A 27,933-nucleotide genomic window follows, 5' to 3' on the forward strand; every position below is an offset into this window, starting at 1 on the left:
CTCCCTTGCCTGCGGTTCTTTGGGTCCGGTCCTCCAGAGCGGTGCGTATAGTTGCAACTTTCCTAAAAGAGCAACACAGTCGTGCAGCACGTCCTTTTCAGGATGGCGCTCCGACTGTGCGTTTCTGGATGCGGGGGTTTCCTGTCTCCGGATGATGGACACGATCACTGCATTGCATGTTTGGGGGTCCAGCATGTTAATGCGGTGCTCGCGGGCGGTTCATGTCGTCATTGCGATGCCATGACCGTTGCACAGCTAAGATCGCGGCTAACTTTCGCAAGAGAGCGAGCCACCCCAGTTGCCTCCTGCTCTAAAAAAAGCAGCGGGCGCTCGGGCAGATCTGAGGGTTTCAGCGGGAGCTAATCCGCCGCCCACGGGCTCGCGGACCTCTCGCTCCTCACGGCGCTCCATCCAAGCTTCGGGTGGTGAGAGTGATCCGTCTAACCAGATGGTAGCTCTCACACTCGCTGACACCGGAGATCAGATGTCCTCCGCGGCATCGGAGGGTGGGCTTTCACTGTCCGACGAAGATCCGGACCCGCTCGCCCCCTCCGGGCAGGTGAGCGCTATCAAATCGGATCCTGAAGCGGACATGTTAGCCGTGCTTTCCCGGGCTGCTTCGGCCATGGGGTTGGAGATGGTTTATCCCCCAGCTCCGCGGCCGGACCAACTAGATGGGTGCTACGTAGAGGACCAGAAGGCGAAGCCTTCGAAGCCTCTCGTCCCCTTCTTCCCGGAAGTGCACAGTAGGCTCACGCAGTCCTGGAGGGCACCTTTCTCTGCCCGTGCTGCGAGTGCCTCCGCCCTCACCGCCCTTGACGGCGGAGCTGCCAGGGGGTATGAGGCGATCCCGTCAGTGGAGCGCGCTATCGCGGTCAATCTTTGTCCGCGCGGCGCCTCTACGTGGCGGGGTTTGCCCCGCCTCCCGTCCAAAGCCTGTAGGTTGTCTGCCTCCCTCGGAGCCAGAGCTTATAAGGCTGCGGGCCAGGCTGCTTCTGCTTTGCACGCGATGGCCACCTACCAGCGCTACCAAGCGCAGGCGCTGGCCGAGCTGCACGAGGGCGGGTCCAACCCAAGCTTATTACATGAGCTGCGCACCGCGACCGACTATGCTCTTCGGACTACTAAGTCCGCCGCGTGTGCGCTGGGGAGGACGATGTCCACACTTGTGGTTCAGGAACGCCACCTCTGGCTAAACCTGGCCGATATGCGCGACGTTGACAAAGTTCGCTTTCTTGACTCGCCCATATCCCAGGCTGGCCTGTTCGGCGACACCGTCGGTGAATTCACCCAGGAATTCAAGGCGGTGAAAGAGCAGTCGGATGCGATGGGCAATGTCATCTATCGGCGTGGCCGTAAGCCCGCTCCGCCCGCCGAGCCATCCACCTCCGCTGTTCCTCGCCGAGGGCGCCCGCCAACGAGTGCTGCCCCGCCCCCGCCTGCGCCTCCGGCCAAGCGGGCGCGGCGTTCACCTCGAAAGCAGGTAGCCCCTCCTGCCCAGGGCGCCGTTAAGTCCGGTAAACGGACCGCGAAGCGTCCCTGAGACAGGCCATCCGGAGAAGAGGAAACTTGCTCTTTCCCCGCTGGAGGGCGGGGCCCCGATAACAACGGTACTTTTCAGTGCCACCAAAACATCAGTAAAAGAGCACTTTTTCCCTTCCCCGGATGTGACTGCACGAGTTCTGCCAGTCCGGGACGCGCTGCCTTCCGGCTCGCAGACTCTACGTGCTTCGCCAGTGGCTCACGAGCGCTGGGGGGACGGTCTCCCTTTCCTCAGCCCTCCAGCCCCCTCTCCGGAGTCAGGGTGCAGAGCCAGAGCGAATCGCTCTCCTCCAGCTCTTCCGCGGGACCCTCGTGCTTCCCGGATCAGCACACCCACTCCGCGCTGCCCCACCGCTGGTACGTCAGCGATTGTAGCGATGACTCCATTAGCGAGGGCTCTGCCTGCCTGGTTAGCGCGGGCCAGCCCCTCGCGGTGGCTCATACGCACAATCAGACTCGGTTACGCGATTCAGTTCGCGAAACGGCCCCCCAAGTTTACGGGCGTGTATTTCTCCAGGGTCAACCCCCTGTCCGCCCCTGTCTTGCGAGAGGAGATTGCTGCCCTCCTGGCGAAGGGTGCAATCGAGCCGGTTCCTCCAGCCGAGATGGAGAGTGGGTTTTACAGCCCATACTTCATCGTACCCAAAAAGAGCGGTGGGTCACGGCCAATCCTAGATCTGCGCGTTTTGAACCGCTGTCTGCACAAGCTGATGTTCAGAATGCTCACGCAGAGGCGCATTCTCCAATGCGTTCGTCCTCGGGATTGGTTTGCAGCCATAGACCTGAAAGACGCGTATTTCCATGTCTCCATTCTTCCACGCCACCGCCAATTTCTGCGGTTTGCGTTCGAGGGTCGAGCGTGGCAGTACAAGGTCCTCCCCTTCGGGCTCTCTCTGTCTCCGCGGGTCTTCACCAAACTCGCGGAGGGTGCCCTAGCGCCCCTTCGGCTCGCGGGCATTCGCATACTCAATTATCTCGACGACTGGCTGATTTTAGCCCACTCGCGGGAGCAATTGATTATGCACAGGGACAAGGTGCTTCGGCATCTCCGCCTACTGGGGCTTCAGGTCAACCGAGAAAAGAGCAAACTCGCCCCCGTGCAGAGGATTTCTTTTCTCGGGATGGAGCTGGACTCGATCACCATGGTAGCGCACCTCTCCGAGGAACGCGCTCGCCTGTTGCTGAACTGTCTGAGGGAGCTCGACAGCAAACTAGTGGTCCCACTGAAGTTCTTTCAGAGGCTCCTGGGGCATATGGCATCCGCAGCCGCCGTCACGCCGCTCGGGTTGCTCCATATGAGACCACTTCAGCACTGGCTTCACGATCGGGTCCCCAGACGCGCATGGCACGCGGGCACACACCGGGTCTCGGTTACTGCGCTGTGTCGCCGCGCCCTCAGCCCTTGGAACGACCCCTCGTTCCTACAGGCCGGTGTGCCTCTAGGACAGGCGTCCAGCCATGTTGTTGTTTCAACAGACGCTTCCAACACGGGTTGGGGGGCCGTGTGTCGCAGGCATGCGGCTGCGGGCCTCTGGAAGGGTGCCCAGCTGCATTGGCATATCAATCGCCTAGAGCTGTTGGCAGTGTTCCTCGCTCTCCACCGCTTTTTACCGGTGCTGGAGCGGCAACACGTGCTGGTCAGGACGGACAGTATGGCGGCGGCGGCGTATATCAACCGCATGGGGGGTATACGCTCTCGCCGCATGTCTCAGCTCGCCCGCCGTCTGCTCCTCTGGAGTCACCCGCGGCTGAAATCGCTGCGCGCCATTCACGTCCCAGGCACGCTCAATCGTGCAGCCGATGCGCTCTCACGACAGCTGTTACGCCCTGGAGAATGGAGACTCCACCCCGAGTCTGTTCAGCTGATATGGGCGCGATTCGGGGAGGCCCAGATCGATCTGTTTGCTTCCCCCGAGAACGCTCACTGCCAGTTGTTTTTTTCCCTGACCGAGGGCTCTCTCGGCACGGATGCACTGGCCCACAGCTGGCCTCGGGGCATGCGCAAGTATGCGTTTCCCCCAGTGAGCCTGCTCGCGCAGTTTCTGTGCAAGGTCAGGGAGGACGAGGAACAGGTTCTGCTAGTTGCGCCCCTTTGGCCCAACCGGACCTGGATATCAGAGCTCTCACTCCTCGCGACGGCCCTCCCCTGGCGGATCCCTTTGAGAGAGGACCTACTCTCTCAGGGACAGGGCACCATCTGGCACCCTCGCCCCGATCTTTGGAACCTCCACGTGTGGTCCCTAGACGCGAGGAAGACTTAGGTAACCTACCGACTGCGGTGGTTAATACCATCACTCAGGCTAGAGCCCCCTCCACGAGGCGCGCCTACGCCCTGAAGTGGAGTTTATTCACTGAATGGTGCGTCTCTCGCAGAGAAGACCCCCGAAATTGCCAGATTAGTGTTGTGCTCTCTTTCCTTCAGAAGTTGGACAGCAGGCTGTCGCCCTCCACTCTCAAGGTTTACGTGGCCGCCATCTCCGCTTATCATAGCGCGGTAGCTGGCGGCACCGTGGGAAAGCATAACCTGGTCATCCAGTTCCTTAGGGGTGCTAGGCGAATTAATCCATCTCGCCCCCCTCTCATGCCCTCTTGGGATCTCGCCCTCGTTCTCACGAGTCTGCGATCCGATCCCTTTGAGCCACTCGAATCAGTATCTCTAAGATTTCTGTCCCTGAAGACAGCTCTGCTGGTTGCGTTGGCCTCCATCAAGAGGGTCGGGGACCTGGAGGCATTTTCGGTCAGTGACTCGTGCCTGGAATTCGGGCCGGATTACTCTCACGTCATCCTGAGACCCCGCCCCGGTTATGTGCCCAAGGTTCCTACCACCCCCTTTAGAGATCAGGTAGTGAACCTGCAAGCGCTGCCCCCGGAGGAGGCAGACCCAGCCCTTTCTTTAATTTGTCCAGTTCGCGCTCTGCGCATTTATGTGGACCGTACTCAGAATTTTAGATCATCTGAGCAGCTCTTTGTCTGTTATGGCGGTCGGCAGCAGGGAAGTGCCGTATCAAAACAAAGATTATCCCACTGGATTGTGGATGCCATTTCACTCGCTTATTCGAGTCGAGGTCAGCCGTGTCCCCCGGGAGTTCGTGCACACTCCACTCGGAGCGTTGCATCCTCTTGGGCGCGTGCACGCGGCGCCTCTCTAACAGACATCTGTAGAGCTGCGGGCTGGGCGACACCCAACACATTTGCAAGGTTTTACAATCTGCGAGTGGAGCCGGTTTCCTCAAGGGTATTAGGTAACCCTTTGGTGATTGAGGAGACAACTCGGTAGGGTGTTGAAACACGCTTGCGGCGCCATTCTCCCTAACACGGAGGTACGTGCGCCTTTTTTATCTGTCAGTAAAGTTCCCCGTCAGGTGAGCCCTGCAGATTCCTCCGTGGCCCCCAGCACTGACTCAGCGGAGGAGTCACTTGCTGGCCCACTACGTTGTAGGTCTGCCCGCTGGTCAGCCCGCGTTTTGGGTATAGGTGCCTGCTATGCGTGATCCCCACTAGGCGATCCCATATGCTTATTCCGCCACGGTTAAGTCCCCCCCCTGGGTGGACCCGTGTCTTCCCTCTCCGCTAACCACTCTTTTGCTATGCGTACTCCCCCTTTTTAGGGCTAGTCCATAGGTAAATTCTGCCATCTATCCCCCCCTTGGGTAACGGATGGCCTCCGCAGCGTCCTCCCTATCGGGATTGCACGCTTCCCAACGTACTGTCGTATTTCCTAGAATTATCTAGATGCTCACGACTTCCCAAAAAATATATCTAAATCCGTAAAACTTCTGTTGAAGTAGGATAAATTAGGGCCAGGGACACGTTGGAGGACCGCGCCCCCCATGATGTGGGTGCGTCACGCTTGCTTGACTATCTCCTCATCGGGGGTGTTGGTAAGGTGCAGTCATTATGGCGCTTTCCATATTCTCCCATTCATGGCACTGAAGTTCCCCAACCGAAGGGGAACGTTCGAGGTTACAGAAGTAACCCTTCGTTCCCCGAGGAGGGGAACGGAAGTGCCATATTCCGTCGCCATAATGACTGTCCCTTAGCTGTTTGAAAGTCTCTTCAGCTTAAAAGGATGGCGTCTGCTGGCTTCAGGTGTGCTTATATGCTGAGATAATTGCAGATGTCGCACACCTGCGCAAGCTTACGCTGCCAATTAATTTCATTCATTGGCCCGTTCAATACTCTCCAGATAAGCGGCTTCTGATCCGAATCCTCCCATTCATGGCACTTCCGTTCCCCTCCTCGGGGAACGAAGGGTTACTTCTGTAACCTCGAACGTTTTCTTGTTGAAGTATTCAGGTATTGACAGCTCTGATAAACATTAAAAAAACATTCAGGACTTTCATATAACCCCACAGATTTCTTGTGTTGTTTATCATTTTGTTTTTATTTATATTTGTGGTGAAGCCTGTTCAAAATTTTGAAGAACGTCTCAGTAGTCTGATCTCTTTATTTTGGATAAATGTACCTGGAGCCTGAACCATAGTCAAACAATGAAGTTACATGATTGGTTGACAAAATCTAACCAGTCTGATCAGGTATCAGCTCTAGCCTCTGGGTTTAGACAGCAATTTATCAATATAGCCACTTATGCCACATGGCCAACCTTCAGCTTAAATCATCATTAACAAAACCACAAAAAAAAAATCTAGCCACTGTCAGATCTAGATAATGTGGTTAAACAATGTTTTTTTTAATTATTATTTTTTTATTACGTTGTGCATGTTTCATGTTTACTGATACTGACTGACACAAATAGCAGGATGTAAAAAAGGGCCTATAAAGGAAGTGAAACGGAGGCTTAGAATAATAAACAAATGTGATCTGAATGACAGATGAGCGCATAAATAGAATAATCACAATCTGAAGCTGCAGACAGAAACATCAGACTGAGAACAGAAACACACCACTTCAGAGGTAAGAACTACTCATGTCTACAGTCTGTAATCATTGTTGTCTTGATGATTGTGAATCATATGATAATGTTTATTCAAATATTATTTTGAAATTAATTCAGTTGTTTAATGTTTCTTCCTCAGAAATGGCTCAGACTCTATATTTCCCTCTTCTCCTCATTGGTGAATGTGTTTGTAGTTTTATTTATGGTTTATAGTTTCATTAGGTTTGACTCTGTTCTGAACATCATTAAAGCAAAGTGTCTCTTTCACAGCTCTCTGCTCCATATCTGAATGTGTTCAGCGTCAGTATCACTTTATAAATGAGAAAAAGGAATGGGCTGATGCTCAGAGATACTGCAGAGAGAATTACACAGTTCTGGCCACTGTTGACAACAGGAATGACATGATCCAGCTGAACAAGAGTGTGAATTATGGATTTGTTGAGAACATCTGGATTGGTCTTCACAAGACGAGTGTTTATAAATGGCATTGGTCTTCAGGTGATCCTGTGTCATTTCTGAACTGGGCATCTGAACAACCCAACAGCAGTAATGAGTGTGCTGTTATGAATAATGGACAATGGATTAATGAGAAATGTAGTAATACTCGTGTCTTCATCTGCTACAACAGTGAGTACAAACCCCTACAATGACAAACATTCATTTAACAAAAGATGCCTAAAATTTTTTTAAATGTAACAATAGTAAACATTATATATATATTTTTTAAGTAAGATCTAATATGTAATATTGTAGCAAATATGTATGACAAACCTACTATGGACTGAAAGGCAAACATAAAGGCCCAATCCCAATTCTACACATTAGCTCTTCCCCTGTCCCAATTCTCTTTAGCTTAAAGGCATAGGGCTAAGGGGAAGGGGTGAATAGCCCTTCAAACAAATATTTTTCAGGAATACACTCGTAACCAAGGGGTAAGAAAATTTCCCAGAATACACCAGCCACAACAGCAGGATCGCAGCACCCAGAAGTCAGGAGATCCACAAATAAATATTTTTTGTCATTATTATGAATTTTTACAGAAAACAAGCTCATATTTTTATATAATAATAACTGCGTTCGTGTTTTACCATCATGCTTTAAAAAAAAAAAAAAAACAATAAATTAAAAACCGCTAAGTTCCACTAAGTATACTCGCTAATAATAACTCCTGTTCAGCAGTCCCACAACATTCTGACACTTGATGACACTTGAATACCCTGCCAGAAAAGTCTAGTGGCTGGGAATGAGCTTTTTACAGTGTCTACTGTAATGTTAATGTTGTTTTTGGTGTGTTTACATAGATGAATATGGCGACTGTGTAAATGTACAGTATAGTTACGATCTTATTGCCACATTATATCGTCATTGTAACATGATATATGCATTCAGTGATTTCCTGAAGATAAATACCAAAAAATATCACAACTGGAATCACTACAGCAGTCGCCACCGTCTGATCTCATATGGAGCAAGAGTTTGCGATGACGTATGATGACGTGTGCAGGTATTGTAGTGCTGTCCCAACTCTTAGGGGTAAATTTTGAAGCCCTTCCCCATCACACTCTTTCAAGGGCCAAAGGGAAGGAGTACAAAAATAGAGTTGGCATTGGGCCAAATACAGATGTTTAATTTATAGTTCAATATGTTATGGTCTAGCAGGGCATAGTTTAAAGACTTGAAATGGTAATTGCAGTAAAATCTATAATCAACATGAACTCATAACAACTCAACTCTTCATAACATTTTTTTTCTTAAACTTCAGTGCTGTTTCTGTTCACAACCAGAGCATACAGCAGAGTAAGATTAAACTGATAATGTTATGTTTTAATTGATTTTATTAAAGTGAGCAGAGGACTGGTATTTGTCAATCAGGAGATGAACTGGAGAGACGCTCAGAGCTACTGCAGACAGAATCACATTGATCTGGTCAGTGTGAGGAACCAGAATGAGAATCAACAGCTGGAGATGTTCATTAATGACAGAAATTCAGCAGCCTGGATCGGTCTGTTCAGAGACTCATGGCAGTGGTCAGATCAGAGCAACTCCTCATTCAGATACTGGGCCCCTAATAATCCAAAAGTTGCATACAACGCAGTGATTGAACCGAAAACATTGGGACAATGGGGTGACTACTTTAGTCCTTACCATCAGTATCCTTTTATATGTCATGAAGGTGAGCAGATCCTCCAAACACACTCAATCCATCATCAGCTCCAGATCTCTAAAAGTTGACTCTACATGTCTGACATGACAAATTCCTCCACAGTGTTTGTTCTGCATGTTGTTGTTGATCAGTCTCTCTCTAGTTTCTGCTTTGTTTTGTGTCCAGATAAACTGATTGTGATCCAGCAGAATCTGTCGTGGTCTGAAGCTCTGAGATACTGCAGACAGAATCATGTGGATCTGGTCTCGGTTCAGTCAGTGGAGATGCAGCGTCGTGTGATGAACGTGGTTAAACTGGCTTCTACTGAGGCGGTGTGGTTGGGTTTACGTCACTCCTGCGCTTTGGGCATCTGGTTCTGGGTGAGTGGAGAGACCGTGTGCTATCAGAACTGGGCTCCAGGGAACGGCACATCAGAGGAGGACTGTGAGCCCACAGTGAGATCTGGAGCAGTTCAGTCTGGAGGAAATCAGACCTGGATCAGCCGTCCTGAAACTGACCGACTCAACTTCATCTGCACAAACTACTGAGAGTGAAGAAGTAAGATGAGGAATGTGTTCATTGTCACTGAAGTAATAATTTTACATAAAATATTCAACTTAAGCAGGCATTAATGCTTTATGATAGTGATGAGCATATCTGAAGCACAGCTTTGTGGGGATTTACAATATTTATGAAACTAGACTGTACAAAAATGGGCTATTTCAACTAATTTTGGGTAAAATATAGACAACCCAAATGTTGCTCCTATTATATACATAAATAACAATAAAAAAGCAACTGGATTTATCCATATCCACAATTGATTCAAAATTGGGTTGAAATACTATTTTTAGTGTATTGTGGTTTTGGACTCATCAAACTGACAGTCTTGTGATGTCATTGAAAAAAAAAAAATTAAATAAATGTGTATATGTGTGTGTGTGTGTGTGTGTATGTGTATATATATATATATATATATATATATATATATATATATATATATATATATATATACAGTACATATTACGGTGGCGGTTCATTCCGCTGTGGCGACCGCAGATTAATAAAGGGACTAAGCTGACAAGAAAATGAATGAATGAATGAATAAACACTAGGGTTAGGCGATGTTGACCAATTTGACATCAAATTTTAAAGACCAAAGAGTTGAGTGATAGAGACAAGATTAATTAAATATCATGATTAACAACTATAGTGAGATGCCATAGAGTGGTACATCCTTGATAAACTGTCTGACGTGCACTGCTTTTTAAAGCTAAAACGAGCGCATGACAGTGTGTGGCTGTGTGTGTGTGGTCATGTGATGTGCTTTTTCGGAGCTGTTCCTCTAGACGGAGGGCTGTTCAGAAATGCTAGGTAAAACATGATGTGGATCATTTTCATTCCAAAATGGCATTTTAATACTACGACTTATTAGTGTAAATGGGGCCTAAGTGTGTATTTTTCGCGAGCAGGTTTGCAACGGGACGGGGGATCGGTAATGCTGGCTCAGCATCGTGTTGTCTATTGGTCATCGGCGATGGACTGTGGCACTGTCTATCGGCCCAACCCTAGTACATATACATAAAAATGAAAACACACACACACACACACATATATATAAATATATATATAAATATATATATATATATATATATATATATATATATATATATATATATATATATATATATATATATATATATATTGCACTTTCACAATGTAATCCTGGTAAATCGACAGTACTATTATTAACATTTACCTATTTTACTGAGTGAAAAATGTCACAACCTTTGAATTCTTCTAAACTCATCTGAAAGTTGTTGCCATAGCAACAATTCTGGTAGCTCAAACCTGCTAGCAGCAGGCTCATTTCACATAAACAGAATTAGATTGGCTTATTTTTATTTCATTTGTTCCAAATGCTGATTTTCTTACAGTAGTAGATGTATACACTTCAGAAAATCAGAAATAGATAAAAAACAGTATTTATATTATTTATATTTCTGTGTGAAAATAGACAAGCCTAATATTCTCATTCTTTTTTTAAAGGAATAATAACTTATGCAGTCATGCACGTTTTGACAGCTACTGTCAGGACACTGGCTTGATCTTTCTCTTTATTTCTCTCTCCCTGCTTTTCATTCTTGCAGCGTGCACTCAGCTGATCATTATTACAAATCAGTGCGCACACGGCTTGCTGCACCTGTTACCGGTCTCCATTAATTTCCTTACTATTTAGGCTCTCCTTTTCCCACTTTCTGGTCGCTAGTGTGTCCTGTCATTATTCAGGCTATCTCTTTTTGCTCGGTTGCCTGTGTTTTTTCTGTTTCATTTTGGATTCTCGCCAGCCAGCCACCTAACTTCGACTTTGCCTGTCCGACACTGAACTTAACTTTCCTCCTTTATCCCATCTGCCTCCCGATCGATGCTCGCCTGCCTGACCTCTCTCACGCCCGCTGATTTGGACACTGTTGCCGCGTTACCTTTCGCTCTAGCTGAGCGATCTCATTATTTTCATTTGAGTCATGAGCCTCGGCTCGTCATTGTTTTGAAGAGTTAATAAAATCCTTTTGTGTTAACAGCATTTGCGTTTGGATCCGTCTCTCCGGGTGTGACATGACACACTAGCTTTCATGGATCCAGCAGATTGCGATGCGCTCTGCAGTGGAGCTTCAAGGAGCAATGTTGGGCCGTCATGAAGAGGAGTTATTCATTGCCCGACAGTCAGTGGAGACTTTAAATGCCCAAGTAGCAGAACTTACGGAGCGACTTCACCATCTCAGTCATGCGGCGCTCGAAGCTTATCGACTCGCATCCACGATGGCCTCGCCCATTGCGGAGCCACGAATCAATAATCCGCCTGTCTATGCCGGTGAGTCCACCCAGTGTCGTTCTTTCATTATCCAGTGTGAGGTGGTATTTTCACTTCAGCCCAGAAAATACTCTTCTGACTGTGCAAAGGTGGCATTTGTCATCTCCCTTCTGACTGGTCGGGCACGTGACTGGGGTGTGGCAGTATGGGAATCCCAAGCCTGGTGCTGTTCAGATTTCTCAGCATTTAAGATCTGTTTTTGGCAAAGAGGCTTCTCGGCTGCTGGCATCCCTTAAACAAGGAAAGCGTTCTGTGGCAGATTATGCTGTTGAATTTAGGACCCTGGCTGCCACGTGTAATTGGAATACTGAAGCCCTTACTGCTTACTGGAGGGCCTCATGGAGGAGGTGAAGGATGAGCTAATCATCTTGGCCATTCGACTGGACGCCAGGATGGAGTTACGGCGTTGTGTGCGGGGCCTGTTAGTCCAGCCCAGGTCTGAAACCCCGGTTCCCATTTCTCTTCCTACGGCCATAGACACGGTAGATGACACTGAACACCCATGGTCTTGGGTCGCTACTGCCTGACCGCCAAGGAGAGACAGCGACGCCTGGGGGCAGGTCTCTGCCTTTACTGTGGTGGGCAGGGCCATCAAGCAGCTTCCTGTCCATTAAAAGCCATCACTCGTCTGTAGCCGGGGGAGTCCTGGCGAGCGGTACCTCCACCTCCCCAGCTCAGGGTTCATGTACTCAATTGTTTGTGTCTGTCATTGTTAACAATGTCTCTTTTAAAGGTACAGCTTTGATTGACTCTGGGGCAGAGGGGAATTTTATTGATGAGAACTGGGCTCGCTCCAGAGGTATCAACATCTTACCCCTTAAATCCCCTGTTACTGCCCTCGCTCTTGATGGCCGACCCATCGTCACCATCACCTCCGTTACCAACTGGGTGAGTGTGGTCACTTCTGGCAACCACAGAGAGGAGCTTAGTTTTTTGGTTTATAAATCACCCACCACTCCCATAGTTTTCGGCCATCCCTAGTTATCCCATCATGGTCCCTGCATTACCTGGGCAGATAATTCTGTGTAGTCATGGAGCCTGTATTGCCATGCACATTGCCTGTTGTCTGCTCCTTCTCCCGTTTCTCTTTGTCTGTCTTCACTGGAGGAGGAGTCTGATTTATCCTGTGTTCCGGACACTTACCATGATCTCCGGGGGGTCTTCAGTAGGTCCAGTGCTGTATCTCTTCCTCCTCACAGACTATATGATTGTGCCATTGACCTCCTCCCAGGCACTTCCCCGCCTCGGGTCGTCTTTTCTCCTTGTCTGCTCCAGAACGAGCAGCCATGGATAAATATTTAACGGAGTCCCTGGCAGCTGGTATCATTCTTCACTCCTCCTCTCTGGCTGGAGCGGGGTTCTTCTTTGTGAAGAAACAGGATGGTTCTCTGCGCCCCTGCATAGAATATCGAGGTTTGAATGACATAACCATTAAAATTCGGTACCCCCTACCGCTTATGTCTTTGGCCTTCGATCTCTTTCAGGGGGCAAGATTTTTCACAAAGTTGGACCTACGCAATGCATACCATCTCGTCCATATGAGGGAGGGTGACGAATGGAAGACCGCATTCAACACGCCCACTGAGCATTTTGGATATCTTGTCCTGCTATTTGAGACCGGTGCGTATAGTTGCAACTTTCCTAAAAGAGCAACACAGTCGTGCAGCACGTCCTTTTCAGGATGGCGCTCCAACTGTGCGTTTCTGGTTGCGGGGGTTTCCTGGCTCCGGATGATGGACACGATCACTGTATTACATGTTTGGGGGTCCAGTATGTTAATGTGGTGCTCGGGGGCGGTTCATGTCGTCATTGCGATGCCATGACCGTTGAGATCGTGGCTAGCTTTCGTAAGAGAGCGAGCCACCCCAGTTGCCTCCTGCTCTGACCCTCCCGAGGGTCTCATCGGGAGATAATCCGCCGCCTAAGGGCTCGCGGACCTTCTGCTCCTCCAATCGCTCCATCCAAGCTTCGGGCACTGGGAGTGATCCGTCTAACCAGATGGTAGCTCTCACGCTCGCTGACACCGGAGACCAGATGTCCTCAGCGGCATCGGAGGGTGGGCTTTCACTGTCCGACGATGATTCAGACCCGCTCGCCCCCTCTGGGCAAGTGAGCGCCGTCAAAACGGATCCTGAAGTGGACATGTTAGCCGTGCTTTCCCAGGCTGCTTCGGCCGTAGGGTTAGAGATGGTTCATCCCCCAGCTTGTCAGCCAGACCGACTAGATGGGTGTTACGTAGGGGACCAGAAGGCAAAGCCTTCGAAGCCTCTCGTCCCCTTCTTCCCGGAGGTGCACAGTAGGCTCACGCAGTCTTGGAGGGCACCTTTCTCTGCCCGCGCTGCGTGTCCCTCCGCCTTGCATGCGATGACCACCTACTAGTGCTACCAAGCGCAGGCACTGGCCGAGCTGCACGAGGGTGGGTCTAACCCAGGCTTGTTACACAAGCTGCGCACCGCGACCGACTATGCTCTCCAGACTACTAAGTCCACGGCGTGTGCACTGGGGAAGACGATGTCCACACTAGTGGTCCTAGAATGCCACATCTGGCTAAACCTGGCTGATATGCGTGATGTCAAGAAAGTTTGTTTTCTTGACTCGCCCACATCCCAGGCTGGCCTGTTTGGCGACACCGTCGGTGAATTCACCCAGGAATTCAAGGCGGTGAGAGAGCAGTCGAATGCGATGGGTAATGTCATCTATCGGCGGGACCATAAGCCCGCTCCGCCCGCCGAGCCATCCACCTCCGCTGCTCCTTGCTGAGGGCGCCCGCCAACGAGTGCTGCCCCGCCTCCGCACGTCGAAAGCCGGCAGCCCCTCCTGTCCAGGGCGCCATTAAGTCTGGTAAACGGACAGCGAAGCGTTCCTGAGACAGGCCATCCAGAAAGGAGGAAACTTGCTCTTTCCCCGCTAAAGGGCGGGGCCCATATCCCCACGGTACTTTTCAGTGCCACCAAAATTTCAATGAAAGAGCACTTTTCCTCTTCCCCGGATGTGACAGCTCGAACCCTGCCAGTCTGGGACGCGCTGCTTCCCAGCTCACAGGGTTTACATGCTCCGCCAGTGGCTCACGAGCGCTGGGGGGACGGTCTCCTTTCCCCCAGCCCTCAAGCCCCCTCTCCGGAGTCAGGGTGCGGAGCCAGAGCGAATCACTCTCCTCTAGCTCTTCTGCGGGACCCTCGCGCTTCCCGGATCAGCACACCTGCTCCGCGCTGCCACACCAGTGGTACGTCAGCGGTTGTAGCAATGACGCCATTAGCTAGGGCTCTGCCTGCCTGTTTAGTGTGGGCCAGCCCCTCGCGGTGGCTCATATGCACAATCAGACTCGGCTATGCGATTCAATTCGCGAAACGGCCCCCCAAGTACAAGGGTGTGTATTTCACCAGGATCAACCCCCTGTCCGCCCCTGTCTTGCGAGAGGAGATTGCTGCCCTCCTGGCGAAGGGTGCAATCGAGCACGAGGGTCGGTCTAACCCCCAGCGTCCTCACCTCCAGCTGAGATGAAGAGCCGGTTTTACAGCGCGTACTTCATCGTACCCAAAAAGAGCGGTGGGTCACGACCAATCCTAGATCTGCGCGATTTGAACCGCTGTCTACACAAGCTGCCGTTCAAAATGCTTACGCAGAAGCGCATCCTCTGATGCGTTTGTCCTCAGGATTGGTTTGCAGCCATAGACCTGATGGACACGTATTTTCATGTCTCCATTCTTCCGCGCCACCGCCAGTTTCTGCGGTTTGCGTTCGAAGGTCGAGCATGGCAATACAAGGTCCTCCCCTTCGGGCTCTCTCTGTCTTCGTGGGTCTTCACCAAACTCGCGGAGGGTGCCTTAGCGGCCCTTCGGCTCGCAGGCATCTGCATACTCAATTATCTCAATGACTGGCTGTATTTAGCCCACTCGCAGGAGCAATTGACTATGCACAGAGACAAGGTGCTCCGGCACCTCCGCCTGTTGGGGTTGCAGGTCAACCGAGAAAAGAGCAAACTCACCCCTGTGCAGAGGATCTCCTTTCTCGGGATGGAGCTGGACTAATTCACCATGGTAGCGCGCCTCTCCGGAGAGCGCGCTCGCCTGTTGCTGAACTGTCTGAGGGTGCTCGACAGCAAAATAGTGGTCCCACTAAATTACTTTCAGAAGCTCCTGGGGCATATGGCACCGCTGCAGCTGTCACGCCGCTCGGATTGCTCCATACGAGACCACTTCAGCACTGGCTTTAAGATCGAGTCCCAATACACGCATGGCATGCAGGCACACACCAAGTCTCTGTCACTGCGCTGTGTCGTCTGCTCCTCTGGAGTCATCCGCGGCTGAAATCGATGCACGCCACTCACATCCTAGGTATGTTCAACCGTGCAGCCGATGTGCGCTCATGGCAGCAAATTCACTCTGCAGAATAGAGGCTCCCCCCCGAGTCTGTCCAGCTGATATGGGCGCGTTTCAGGGAGGCCCAGATCGATCTGTTTGCTTACACTCATTGTCAGTTGTTCTTTTCCCTGACCGAGGGCTCTCTCTGCACGGATGCACTGGCCCACAGCTGGCCTCGGGGCATACGCAGTTATGCGTTTCCCCCAGTGAGCCTGTTCACGCAGTTCTTGTGTAAGGTCAGGGAGGACGAGGAGCAGGTTCTGCTAGTTGCGCCCCTCTGGCTCAACCGGACCTGGATATCAGAGCTCTTCCTCCTCGCAACGGCCCTCCCCTGGCGGATCCCTTGAGAGAGGACCTACTCTTTCAGGGACAGGGCACCATCTGGCACCCTCGCCCCGATCTCTGGAACCTCCACGTGTGGTCCCTAAAGGTGAGGAAGACTTAGGTAACCTACTGTCTGTGGTGGTTGAGACCATCACTCAGGTAGAGCCCCTTCCACGAGGTGCGCCTACACCCTGAAGAGGAGTCTATTCACTGAATGGCGAGTCTCTCGCAGAGAAGACCCCCAAACCTGCCAGATCAGTGTTGTGCTCTCTTTCCTTCAAGAGAAACTGGAGAGCAGGCTGTCGCCCTCCACTCTCAAGGTTTACGTGTCTGCCATCTCCACTTATCATGACGCGGTAGCTGGCGGCACCGTGGGAAAGCACAACCTCATCATCTGGTTCCTCAGAGGTGCTAGGCGAATTAATCCAACTCGCCCCCCTCTCATGCCCTCTTGGGATATCACCCTCGTCCTCGCGAGCTTGCGTACAGATCCCTTTGAGACACTCGAAGCAGTATCCTTAAGATTTCTGTCCCTGAAGACAGCTCTGCTGGTCACGTTGGCCTCCATTAAGAGGGTCGGGGACCTGGAGGCATTTTCGGTCAGTGACTCATGCCTGGAATTCGGGCCGGATTTTTCTCACTTTATCCTGAGACCCCGCCCGAGTTATGTGACCAAGGTTCCTACCACTCCCTTTAGAGACCAGGTAGTAACCCTGCAAGCGCTGCCCCAGGGGGAGGCAGACCCAGCCCTTTACTTACTCTGTCTAGTTTGCGCTCTGCGCATCTATGTGGACCGTACTCAGTACTAGGCTTGGGCGGTATTACGGTATTATGGTATACCGCGGGATCTAAAAATCGCAACGATGTCAGTTTCAATACCGTTATACCGTCATAAAATATTAAATATCCTTTATTTAATGCCAACAAAAACGTATGTGTGGTTGTCATCACGGGTCAGTGTGGAGGAGAGAGAGAGAGGAAGAGGGAGGGGGAGAGGGTGAGAGGGAGGGGGGAGAGGGACAGGGAGAGGTGACGTGACGAGTCGCGCTTCAAAGTGTCCTGCAGTTTGGCAGTATTTACGGTTTTGACTGAACAGAAGGGAGACGTGGTTAATATGAACGAGAGGTCTGCATTAGAGCTGAAGATCTTTGCCCGAACCCGGCGAGACCTGAAAAAACCCAAATCCCTGCATTAAAATCCATCCCTGCAAAGGTGAAGCAATTGATGACGAAGTAGTAAAAAAAGAGAATTTTGACGGTGGTCAAGTCAGTCACTAGCTCAGAAAGAGCGGTTATTCCAGCCGCAGGTATCTTGCGATCGCTCATACACTGCGTATTACGGTAGAGCCCTAAACCGCAAGCTGACAGGTAAAATGAAGAGGCCATTCGCTACACTGAAACTGCTGTCATGGCAAATTAAATGGATGTTCCTGACTGGTAGATGAACAAACAATCCTACCTAAAACTTGCAAAATCAGCCAGATCAGAACTGTGCATCTCGGCCTGTAGCCGCAGGAAAGGGTGGTTTAGTTGCTGGACGCACCATGAGTGAGAGACTGCGCTAAAGCCAGTGGATTTAATAATGTTTCTCCACCAACACACGTAACCAAATCTTGGTGAGTAAAGGGTTTTTAAATTATAAATAAATATTAATTAAACCATATAATCATAATGTAGACCGAGTATACAGGCTAATGGTGGCATTATTCTTTTAATATTCAGCTTCACCGCCGCCCTAATGCCAGATTGTGAATAGAAGTGGAGAAACATCTTGCACAGCCTTTATCTTAATTTAGTTACAGCCAAAATACCCGTCATCATTTAAAGGTAATTTTAATTTGATTTGTTAAGCAAGATTTCTTTTCAAAAGGCGAAGTGCATGTACCTAGACCTATAGAGTGCTGAGATGACAGCTCTCTGCATTCCCGCTGCTGTTCCGCGGGAGCCGGCCAGATTTCTTACAGTGTGGGAGTAAATTTCTGAATAAATCGCGGGAGAGATGTGTGTGTGTATGTGTGTGAGAGAGAGAGAAAGAGAGAGAGAGGTGCTGTGCGTCGCTTGGCGCTCTCTCTCTCTCTGACCGCGAGCCTAAGGTCGCATATAAGGTATTCAGTTTCTGAATGGTTTAGGCTCAAGCCAACAGTTTGGTGACGCTGTCTGAGCCTTACGTCATAATTTTTTTTATTACGCCGGTTATACCGGATACTGGGGTAAAATATGGAGGCAGTTTGACGGTATCAAAATTTGGATACCGCCCAAGCCTACTCAGTACTTTAGATCATCTGAGCAGCTCTTTGTCTGTTATGGCGGTCGGCAGCAGGAAAGTGCCGTATCCAAACAAAGATTATCCCACTGGATTGTGGAGGCCTTTTCATGTGCTTATTTGAGCAGAGGCGAGCCGTGTCCCCCGGGAGTGCATGTGCAATCCATTTGTAGAGCTGCGGACTGGGCGACACCCAACACATTTGCTAGGTTTTACAATCTGCGAGTGGAGCCGGTTTCCTCAAGGGTATTAGGTAACCCTTGGTGATTGAGGAAACAACTTGGTGGGGTGTTGTAACATGCTTGCGGTGCCATTTTTCCCTAACACGGAGAGATGTGTACCTCCCTGTCTGTCAGTAAGTTCCCTGTCAGGTGAGCCCTGCAGATTCCTCCATGGCCCCCATCACTGACTCAGCGGAGGAGTCACTTGCTGGCCCACTACGTTGTAGGTCTGCCCGCTGGTCAGCCTGCGTTTTGGGTATAGGTGCCTGCTATGTGCGATCCCCACTAGGCGATCCCATATGCTTATTCCGCCACGGTTCAGTCCCCCCTCTTGGGTGGACCCGTGCCTCCCCTATACGCTAACCACCTCCTTATGTGCACTTCCCCTTCTTAGGACTAGTCCATATGTAATTGCCATTTTATCTCCCCGATTGGGTGCAGATAGTCTCCGCAGCGTCCTCCCTACCGGGATTGCACGCTTCCCAACGTACTGTTGTATTTCCTAGAATTATCTAGACGCTAGCGACTCCCAAAAAATATACCTATTCCGTAAAACTTCCTTTGAAGTGGGATAAGTTAGGGCCAGGGACACGTTGGAGGGCCGCGCCTCCCATGAAGTGGGTACGTCACGCTTGCTTGACTATCCCCTCATCGGAGGCGGTGGTAAGGTGCAGTCATTTTGCCGTTTTCCATAGTTCTCCCATAGGTGGATTTTCTAGATCAAATCCACCTATAGCATTGGAGTTCCCCACCCGAAGGTGAACGTTCGAGGTTACCGAAGTAACCCTTCGTTCCCCGAGGAGGGAAACGCAAATGCTATATTCCATCGCCATAATGACTGTCCCTTAGCTGTAAAAGTCTCTTCAGCTTAAAAGGATGTCGTTTGCTCGCTCCACGTGAGCTTATGTGCTGGGATAATTGGCAATGAAGCACACCTGCGCAAGCTAACGCTGCCAATTCATTGGCTTTCATTGGCCTGTTCAATACTCTTTCAGAGAAGCGGCTTCTGAACCGAATCCTCCCCATACGTGCATTTCTATTCCCAGAGGAGGGTTACTTTTGTAACCTCAAACGTTTTTGTTTATTTGGATGACATTCTTATTTTTTCTTCCACCATGCAGGAACGTGTCCAACACGTTCGGCGATTGCTACAACGGCTGCTGGAGAATCAGCTGTATGTAAAGGCGGAGTGTAAATGTAAAGTGCAAATTCCATGTCCAGTCAGTTTCCTTCTTGGGACACATAATTTCAGTTGAGGGACTTCGCATGGACCCTGCGAAGGTTAGGGCTGTCTACGACTGGCCGCCACCCGACTCCCGAAAGACGTTACAGTAGTTCCTGGGCTTCGCCAATTTTTACCGGCAATTTATCAGGAATTTCAGGCGGGTGGCGGCTCCCCTGACTGCACTGACCTCTACCAGGGTCAGGTTTGGTTGGTCTATGGCTGCCCAAACTGCCTTTGATCATTTAAAATCTCTGTTCACCTCTGCACCGATCCTTATTACACCAGACCCTTCCCAACAATTTGTTGTGGAGGTCGATGCCTCAGAGGTAGGTGTTGGAGCGGTCCTCTCTCAAACTGCTCAAGACAACAAATTATATCCTTGTGCGTATTTTTCACACTGTTTGTCTCCCACAGAACAAAACTATGATGTCGGCAATCGGGAGCTGTTGGCAGTCCGGTTGGCTTTGGAGGAGTGGCGCCACTGGTTGGAGGGGGCGGCAGTACCCTTTCTTGTGTGGACTGATCACAGGAGCCTGCAGTACATACAGACGGCCAAACGTCTAAATGCCAGGCAGCCCTGCAGGGCTCTGTTTTTTGGGCGCTTCAACTTCACCTTGTCGTAAAGACCAGGCTCCAAAAATTCCAAACCTGATGCCTTGTCTCGCTGTTTTGGTTCTTCAGCAGAACCTTCCCCTCCCGATACCATCATATCTTCCAGATGTGTGGTGGGGGCGATCTCCTGGGGAATTGAGGAGCATGTCAAACGAGCCCAGGCTGGGGTTGAGGTGTCCAGTAAATGCCCAGCGGGTCTGCTCTTTGTTCGTGATGCGGTTCGCACTGCCGGTCTCCGGTGGGGCCACTTTTCTAAAATCTGCTGCCACCCAGGGGTGAGGAGGTCGCTGGCTGCAATCCGCCAGCGGTTTTGGTGGCCCACCATGGCTGAGGATATTCGTCGGTTTGTGGGGGCATGCTCGATCTGTGCTCAAACCAAGTCCTCCAATTCTCCATCCATTGGTCTGTTACAACCCCTCCCCATTCCTTCCCGCCCCTGGTCACATATTGCCATTGACTTCGTGGTAGTCCTCCCTCCATCAAATGGCAATACAGTGGTTCTCATTGTAGTGGATCGCTTTTCCAAGGCAGTCCACTTCATTCCTCTTCCTAAACTTCCTTCAGCCAGAGAGACTGCTCGGGAGGTCGTGGACCACGTCTTTTGGATTTATGGTCTTCTGGAGGACGTGGTCTCTGACAGGGAGCCTCCGATTGTTTCCCATTCCTGGAGGGAGTTCTGCCGGCAGATTGGATCCTCCACCAGTCTGTCATCAGGCTTCCACCCACAGACCAATGGCCAGACCGAACGTGCCAATCAGGATCTCGGCCGAATGCTCTGCTGTCTGGCGTCCCACAACCCCTCATCCTGGAGTCAACAGCTCACATAGGCAGAATATGCCCATAACTCATTGCTGGTATCTTTGACTGGTCTTTCCCCGTTCATGTGTTGTCTGGGATATCAACCCCCTTTGTTTCCTTCCCAGGGCTCTGAAGCAGCCGTCCCCTCGGTCCAAGCATACATTGACCGTTGCAGACGCACCTAGGGCCAGGGAAGCATTGCTTCGGGCCAGGGGACGTACGAAGGCTGCAGCAGACCGTCACCGTAGGCAGGCTCCCAGGTATGTCTGTGGGAAACGGGTGTGGTTATCAACCAAAGATCTACCTCTTAAGGCAGGAAATGATCAGCAGGAAAATTGGCCCCTAAATTTATTGGGCCCTACCCCATTAGTGAGATCATGAGCCCGGTGACTGTCCGCCTTCGGCTGCCCTTACACCTCTGTCGTGTACACCCTGTCTTTCATATTTCCAAAATCAAACCTGTTTTATGTTCCCCCCATTCCCCTCATGTGTCTTCCCCTGTCCCTCCCCTTGTTATTGACAATATCCCAGCCTTTAGAGTTTAAAGGATCCTTTAGGCCAGACACCGAGGACGGGGATTTCAATATCTAGTTGATTGGGAGGGGTATGGTCCTGAGGAGAGGAGTTGGGTCCCGGCCCAGGACATCCTGGACCCCTCGCTGATTAAGGAGTTCCATCATCGCCAGTCTCTCTCTACCTCGGGCACGCCAAGTGGCGTGCCTGGGGGGAGGGGTACTGTCAGGACACTGGCTTGATATTTCTCTTTATTTCTCTCTCCCTGCTTTTCATTCTTGCAGCGTGCACTCAGCTGATCATTATTACGAATCAGTGCGCACACGGCTTGCTGCACCTGTTACCGGTCTCCATTAATTTCCTTACTATTTAAGCTCTCCTTTTCCCACTTTCTGGTCGCTAGTGTGTCCTGTCATTATTCAGGCTATCTCGCTACGTTATCTTGATTCCTGTCATTGTTATGCATTACTTCATGTTCTGATTCTGTTTTTCTCTTCTGCCCAGTTTTTGCTCGGTTGCCTGTGTTTTTTCTGATTCATTTTGGATTCTCCCCGGCCAGCCACCTACCTTTGACTTCGCCTGTCCGACGCTGAACTTGACTTTCCTCTGTTATCCCATCTGCCTCCCGATCGATGCTCGCCTGCCTGACCTCTCTCACGCCCGCCGATTTGGAAACTGTTGCTGTGTTACCTTTCGCTCTCGCCGAGCGATCTCATCATTTTCATTTGAGTCACTGTTTTGAAGAGTTAATAAAATCCTTTTGTGTTAACAGCATTTCCGTTTGGATCCGTCTCTCTGGGTGTGACAGCTACTATGACAGTGATTTCCTGTTTCGCAAAAGTTGCAGACACTTTTACGAATTACAAACTGTTTTATTGACGCAAAAATAATTTAAGTCATTAAAACTTGTTTTTTACACCGCTTAAAAAACTTAATCCTTAATACTTAAGCCTGCTATAATAAAAAAATTTACTCTAAAAGTATAACTAAATAAAATGCTAAATTATAGTGGAAAGCCCAAAGCAAAAGTGGAAAGTTATTCCATTTCATATTTAACAGTATATTATGAATTGTATGTAATATTTATCACATGGTATAATGTATGTTGTATTTAATATTAGTCAGATGACGTAATTACGCTGCTGTGCCCTCAGCCAATTGTTGCATTGCTGATCATGATTTCAATGTGAAACATCGCAATGGACGATGGTGTTGTAGGCAGAGGTGAGTTAATTATTTTTGAATAATTAATTATTTCATAATGAATTAATTATTTGTAGCCTACCGTTTCAACTACCTGACCCGCATGGTCTTTGTTTTACCCATAATCAAGTCATAAATAAATATTCGGTACACACAAATTACCACTTGTCAATCACTTTTTCCCCAGGAGGTTGGTCAGTAAAAGATTTGTACAACCAACAGTATCTGAGGTTTTCAGATGCCATACAGGGGTACATCCTTGATAAACTGTCCAATGTGCACTGCTCTCTGGAGCTCAGACGAGCGCACGACTGTGTTTGTGTGGCTGTGTGTGTGTGTGTGCTTACATGATGTGCTTTTGCAGCGGACGAAGGGCTGTTCAGAAATGCTAGGTGAAACACGGTGTGGATGTGGATCATTTTCATTCTAAAATGCCATTTTTAACACTAAGACGTATTAGTGTAAACGGGGCCTAAGTGTGTATTTTTCGCGAGCGGATTTGCGAAAGGGGTGGGGCGGAGGATCAGCGTTGCTGACTCAGCATCGTGTTGTCTAATTGTCATGCAACATGGTCTGACATAAAGAGAAAGCTAAAAATAATGCAAAAAACACATACAATTAACAAAAATGGTAGAAAGCAAAAGCTGAATCCCCAACATTTTAAGAGAATTAGTAAAATAAATTTTTACTCCCAAAAACAGGACATATCTACAGAACAAAGATGTATAGTCACCCTATATTTCACTGCTAAAATTCCTACCTCTGACTGTCCAGACACTTTTAGATGTGAACAAGAAACTCTGAACAAACTCATGAGAAACTTTGCTGTTCCAATGGTCATCTAAATACACAGTAGATAATATATAAAATTTAATATTCAAGGTTAAAGATCTGTTGTAGGGTTTGACACAGAAGCACATTGTTGTTCACTGAGGTCATAAGATGACAGCAACAGGAAAAACAAATGAGGAAAGCTAAAACCAAATTAGCAATAAACCACAGACCAGGATGAGTCCACTGTTTTCTTGTTGAAGTATTCATGTATTGGAAGCTCTGATAAACCCGATAAGACATTCAAGCCTGTCAGATAATTATTTTATCTTAACTTTTCATTAGTCAACAGATTTCTTGTGTTGTTTATCATTTTGGTTTTATTGATATCAGTTTTGATGAAGCCTGTTTAAATTCTTGAAGAACATCTCAGTAGTCTGATCTCTTAAGTTGCATAGAGTACAGTAGTAAGTGTTAAGGTTGGAGAGATGTACTAGGACCCTGAACCATATTACCAGTCAAACAATGGAGTTACATGATTGGTTTACAAAATTGAATTAGTCAGGGACAGGGTCAGCACAATGAAGCTAGTGTAGCTGTCTAGGAACAGGAGATCCATTTGCATCATGTCTGCCCTCTGGGTGTAGACTGCAGTGTTTATCAATATAGTCACTTATACTTCATGTCTAACCTTCAGCTCATACCAGGCAAAAAAGCATTACAAATAAATCAGCTGATATTATGATACAGACCCAGATAAAATCTGGCCAGTGTTTTTTTTTTTCTTAATTAAGTTGTACATTCTTGATTATTGATATTGATTGACCCAAATGTCATGATGCAAATAAAGGGAAAATGGTGGAGTAAAAACACATATAGAGGAAGTGAAACATGAAACAGGGTTTTAGAATAATAAACAAATGTGATCTGAATGATGGATGAGAGCAGATATAGAAAAGTTAAAGTCGAAAACTGCAGACTGAGGACAAAAACACCACCTCTGAGGTAAGAACTACTTACATTTATAATGTTTAACTAATGTTGTCTTAATGATTGTAAGTCATGTTATGATCCTGTTTATTCAATGATTATTTTGAAATTAAATCAGTTGTTTAATGTTTCTTTCTCAGGAATGGCTCAAACTCTCTATTTCTCTCTTCTCCTCATTGGTGAGTGTGTTTGTACCAGAAGCCTGAACCATATTACAAGTCAAATACAAAGTTAATTGATTGGTTGACAAAAAAAAAAGTCTGATCAGGGGTCAGCACAATGAACCTAGTGTAACTGTCTTGGAATAGGAGATTCATTTGCATCAGCTCTGGGTTCTGGGTTTAGACAGCAGTGTTCATCAATATAGTCACTTATGCTTCATGGCTAAACTTCAGCTCATATCATGATTAACAAAACCATAAAAAAAACTCTTAGCCACCGTCATCGATCCAGATAATGTGCAAAATAATGTTTGTTTGTTTTTTAATTTTGTTGTACATGTTTCATGTTTACTAATACTGAATGACAAATGCCATGATGCAAATAAGGGTCTATAAAGGAAGTGAAACAGGGTTTTTAAATAATAAACAAATGTGATTTGAATAACAGATAAGGGCAGATATAGAATAATCACAGCCTGAAGCTGCAGACAGAAACAGACTGAAGACAGAAACACACCAGCTCTGAGGTAAGAAATACTCACATCTACAGTCTGTAATCCATGTTGTCTTGATGATTGTGAATCACGTTGTGATCCTGTTTATTCAGTGATTGTTTTAAAAGTAATTAAGTTTCTCAATGTTTCCTCCTCAGAAATGGCCCAGACTCTATATTTCCCTCTTCTCCTCATTAGTGAGTGTGTTTGTAGTTTTATTTATGGTTTATAGTTTCATTAGGTTTGACTGTTCTGAAAAGCATTTAAGCAAAGTGTCTCTCTCACAGCTCTCTGCTCCATATCTGAATGTGTTCAGCGTCAGTATCACTTTATAAATGAGAGGAAGAACTGGACTGAAGCTCAGAGATACTGCAGAGAGAAATACACAGATCTGGCCACTGTTGACAACATGAATGACATGATCCAGCTGAACAAGAGTTTGAATTATGGATTTGTTGAGAACATCTGGATTGGTCTTCATAAGACGAGTGTTTATAAATGGCATTGGTCTTCAGGTGATCCTGTGTCATTTCTGAACTGGGCATCTGGAGATACTGTCTACAGTGATCAGTGTACTGTTATGAATAATGGACAATGGATTGATGAGGCATGTAATAACTCTCGTATTTTCATCTGCAATAGCAGTGAGTACAAACCCTTACAGTAACAAACTTTCATTTAACAAAATAATATATTTTTAAAGTCAGATATACAGAAATTGTCAGGTCGTCGCAATATCTATCACAAACCTACTTTGAACCAAAAGGCAAAAAAAAGATATCTTGAATTATTGCCTTTCAAAGCCATAGTTTTAATAATTATATCAGTAATCATAATAATATTCATTATCAAAATGAACTAAAAAAAAACTCAACTCTTCATAACATAAGCTTTTCCGGTCATATGCAAAGCATAAAGTAGAATGTGACTAAACTGATACAATAATGTTTTAAATGATTTTCTTAAAGCCAGCACAGGACTGGTGTTTGCTGATCAGATGATGACCTGGAGAGCCGCTCAGAGTTACTGCAGACAGAATCAAATTGATCTGGTCACTGTGAAGAACCAGAATGAGAATCAACAGCTGGAGAAGTTCATTAATGACAGAAACTCATCTGGGTCTGAGGTCTGGATCGGTCTGTTCAGTGATCCATGGCAGTGGTCAGATCAGAGCGATTCCTCATTTAGATACTGGGCAGATAATTTCAAAGATTATGGAACCTGTGCAGCGATTCAACCATCTAAACAGGGAAAATGGGGTGACTACTTTAGTGTTTACAACCAGCTTCCTTTTGTGTGTCATGAAGGTGAGCAGATCCTCCACACACACTCAATCCATCATCAGCTCCAGATCTCTTAAAGTTGACTCTACATGTCTGACATGACAAATTCCTCCACAGTGTTTGTTCTGCATGTTGTTGTTGATCAGTCTCTCTCTAGTTTCTGCTTTGTTTTGTGTCCAGATAAACTGATTGTGATCCAGCAGAATCTGTCGTGGTCTGAAGCTCTGAGATACTGCAGACAGAATCATGTGGATCTGGTCTCGGTTCAGTCAGTGGAGATGCAGTATAAGGTGATGAACGTGGTTAAACTGGCGTCTACTGAGGCGGTGTGGTTGGGTTTACGTCACTCCTGTGCTTTGGGCATCTGGTTCTGGGTGAGTGGACAGACCGTGTGCTATCAGAACTGGGCTCCAGGGAACGGCACATCAGAGGAGGACTGTGAGCCCACAGTGAGATCTGGAGCAGTTCAGTCTGGAGGAAATCAGACCTGGATCAGCCGTCCTGAAACTGACAGACTCAACTTCATCTGCAGAAACTCCTCAGAGTGAAGAAGTAAGATGAGGAATGTGTTCATTTATCACTGAAGTAATAATTTTACATAAACTATTAAACTTTAGCAGGCATTAATGCATTATTATCTACACTGTAAAAAAGCTAGAGAAATGGTTAAAATATAGACACACCTAAATGTTGGTCATATAAATTACATAAAAAAAAAAAAAAAAACTGTTTTTTGTCCACATTTTACTCTAAATGGGGCTGAAATACTATTTTTAGTGTATTGTGGTTTAGGACACATCAAACTGACTGTCATGTGGTTTAATTGAATTAAGCTTTGATATCTCATATGTTATGCAGAATGATTTAAAATGTCAATGTTTTGTCACTTGTGAGTGAAGCTTCTGTGAACCCGTGTCTGTATAATTAATACCTGGCATTTGATCTTTTTCTTTTACATGAGTTTTCCTAATGTCTTGTGTTTTACCGTTCACTGTATGATGGTTATGGGCATGATGGCTAAATGTTTTTCACCTATAGAGTTGTCTTTATTATTTCTATCATGTCTTTATATTAAAATAACTGGTTGAATGTGAATCACTGAACATTATTTACCTCAGTGAAATTAAATAAAGGTTACTCTTTGAAAAAAATAATGTTGGTTATTAAAATATTTACAATACTTGTGTACTGAAATGTATCATCAACACCAGCTGAAATAAACATGTCAAACCAGCATTTTATCTCTTTTGTGTTTTCTGAT

General features: G+C 47.7%; 2 protein-coding genes across 6 annotated transcripts; both read left to right on the forward strand.

Moving 5' to 3' along the window:
• Positions 1 to 6,399: 6,399 nt before the first annotated feature.
• On the forward strand, positions 6,400 to 27,907 carry si:dkey-28d5.3. Of its 2 annotated transcripts, none has more exons than XR_012383002.1 (6): positions 6,400 to 6,456; positions 6,579 to 6,617; positions 6,710 to 7,066; positions 8,283 to 8,612; positions 8,769 to 9,298; positions 27,331 to 27,907. XR_012383002.1 is itself a non-coding variant. In XM_073907932.1 (6 exons), exons 2-5 carry the CDS (start codon positions 6,581 to 6,583, stop codon positions 9,128 to 9,130), a joined length of 1,086 nt encoding a protein of 361 aa, XP_073764033.1. In that variant the 5' UTR covers positions 6,400 to 6,456; positions 6,579 to 6,580; the 3' UTR covers positions 9,131 to 9,140; positions 22,275 to 23,128. The 2 variants fall into 2 exon arrangements, 1 of the variants encoding a protein (XP_073764033.1); XM_073907932.1 differs by lacking the exon at positions 27,331 to 27,907 and adding an exon at positions 22,275 to 23,128 and having other exon boundaries at positions 8,769 to 9,140.
• Positions 23,853 to 27,907, forward strand: LOC141375268 (C-type mannose receptor 2-like). Of its 4 annotated transcripts, XM_073907928.1 has the most exons (6): positions 23,908 to 24,913; positions 25,344 to 25,422; positions 25,548 to 25,586; positions 25,677 to 26,033; positions 26,358 to 26,696; positions 26,853 to 27,907. In XM_073907928.1, the coding sequence occupies exons 3-6, from the start codon at positions 25,550 to 25,552 to the stop codon at positions 27,218 to 27,220; spliced, it is 1,101 nt and encodes a 366-aa protein (XP_073764029.1). In that variant the 5' UTR covers positions 23,908 to 24,913; positions 25,344 to 25,422; positions 25,548 to 25,549; the 3' UTR covers positions 27,221 to 27,907. The 4 variants fall into 4 exon arrangements, with proteins under 4 accessions (XP_073764028.1, XP_073764029.1, XP_073764031.1 ...); XM_073907927.1 differs by having other exon boundaries at positions 23,853 to 25,422; positions 26,853 to 27,489; XM_073907930.1 differs by having other exon boundaries at positions 24,564 to 25,586.
• Positions 27,908 to 27,933: the final 26 nt, after the last annotated feature.

The sequence above is a fragment of the Danio rerio genome, chromosome 7, assembly GCF_049306965.1.
Source record: "Danio rerio strain Tuebingen ecotype United States chromosome 7, GRCz12tu, whole genome shotgun sequence".
NCBI lineage: Eukaryota > Metazoa > Chordata > Actinopteri > Cypriniformes > Danionidae > Danio > Danio rerio.

Bases quoted from the DNA above. Each gene is read 5' to 3' on its own strand.
- si:dkey-28d5.3 (XM_073907932.1), top strand. From the start codon at position 6,581: ATGGCTCAGACTCTATATTTCCCTCTTCTCCTCATTG. The intron at 6,618-6,709 runs GTGAATGTGTTT...TCTCTTTCACAG, and splicing joins TTTCCCTCTTCTCCTCATTG to CTCTCTGCTCCATATCTGAA. The intron at 8,613-8,768 runs GTGAGCAGATCC...TTTTGTGTCCAG, and splicing joins TCCTTTTATATGTCATGAAG to ATAAACTGATTGTGATCCAG.
- LOC141375268 (XM_073907927.1), top strand. From the start codon at position 25,550: ATGGCCCAGACTCTATATTTCCCTCTTCTCCTCATTA. The intron at 25,587-25,676 runs GTGAGTGTGTTT...TCTCTCTCACAG, and splicing joins TTTCCCTCTTCTCCTCATTA to CTCTCTGCTCCATATCTGAA. The intron at 26,697-26,852 runs GTGAGCAGATCC...TTTTGTGTCCAG, and splicing joins TCCTTTTGTGTGTCATGAAG to ATAAACTGATTGTGATCCAG.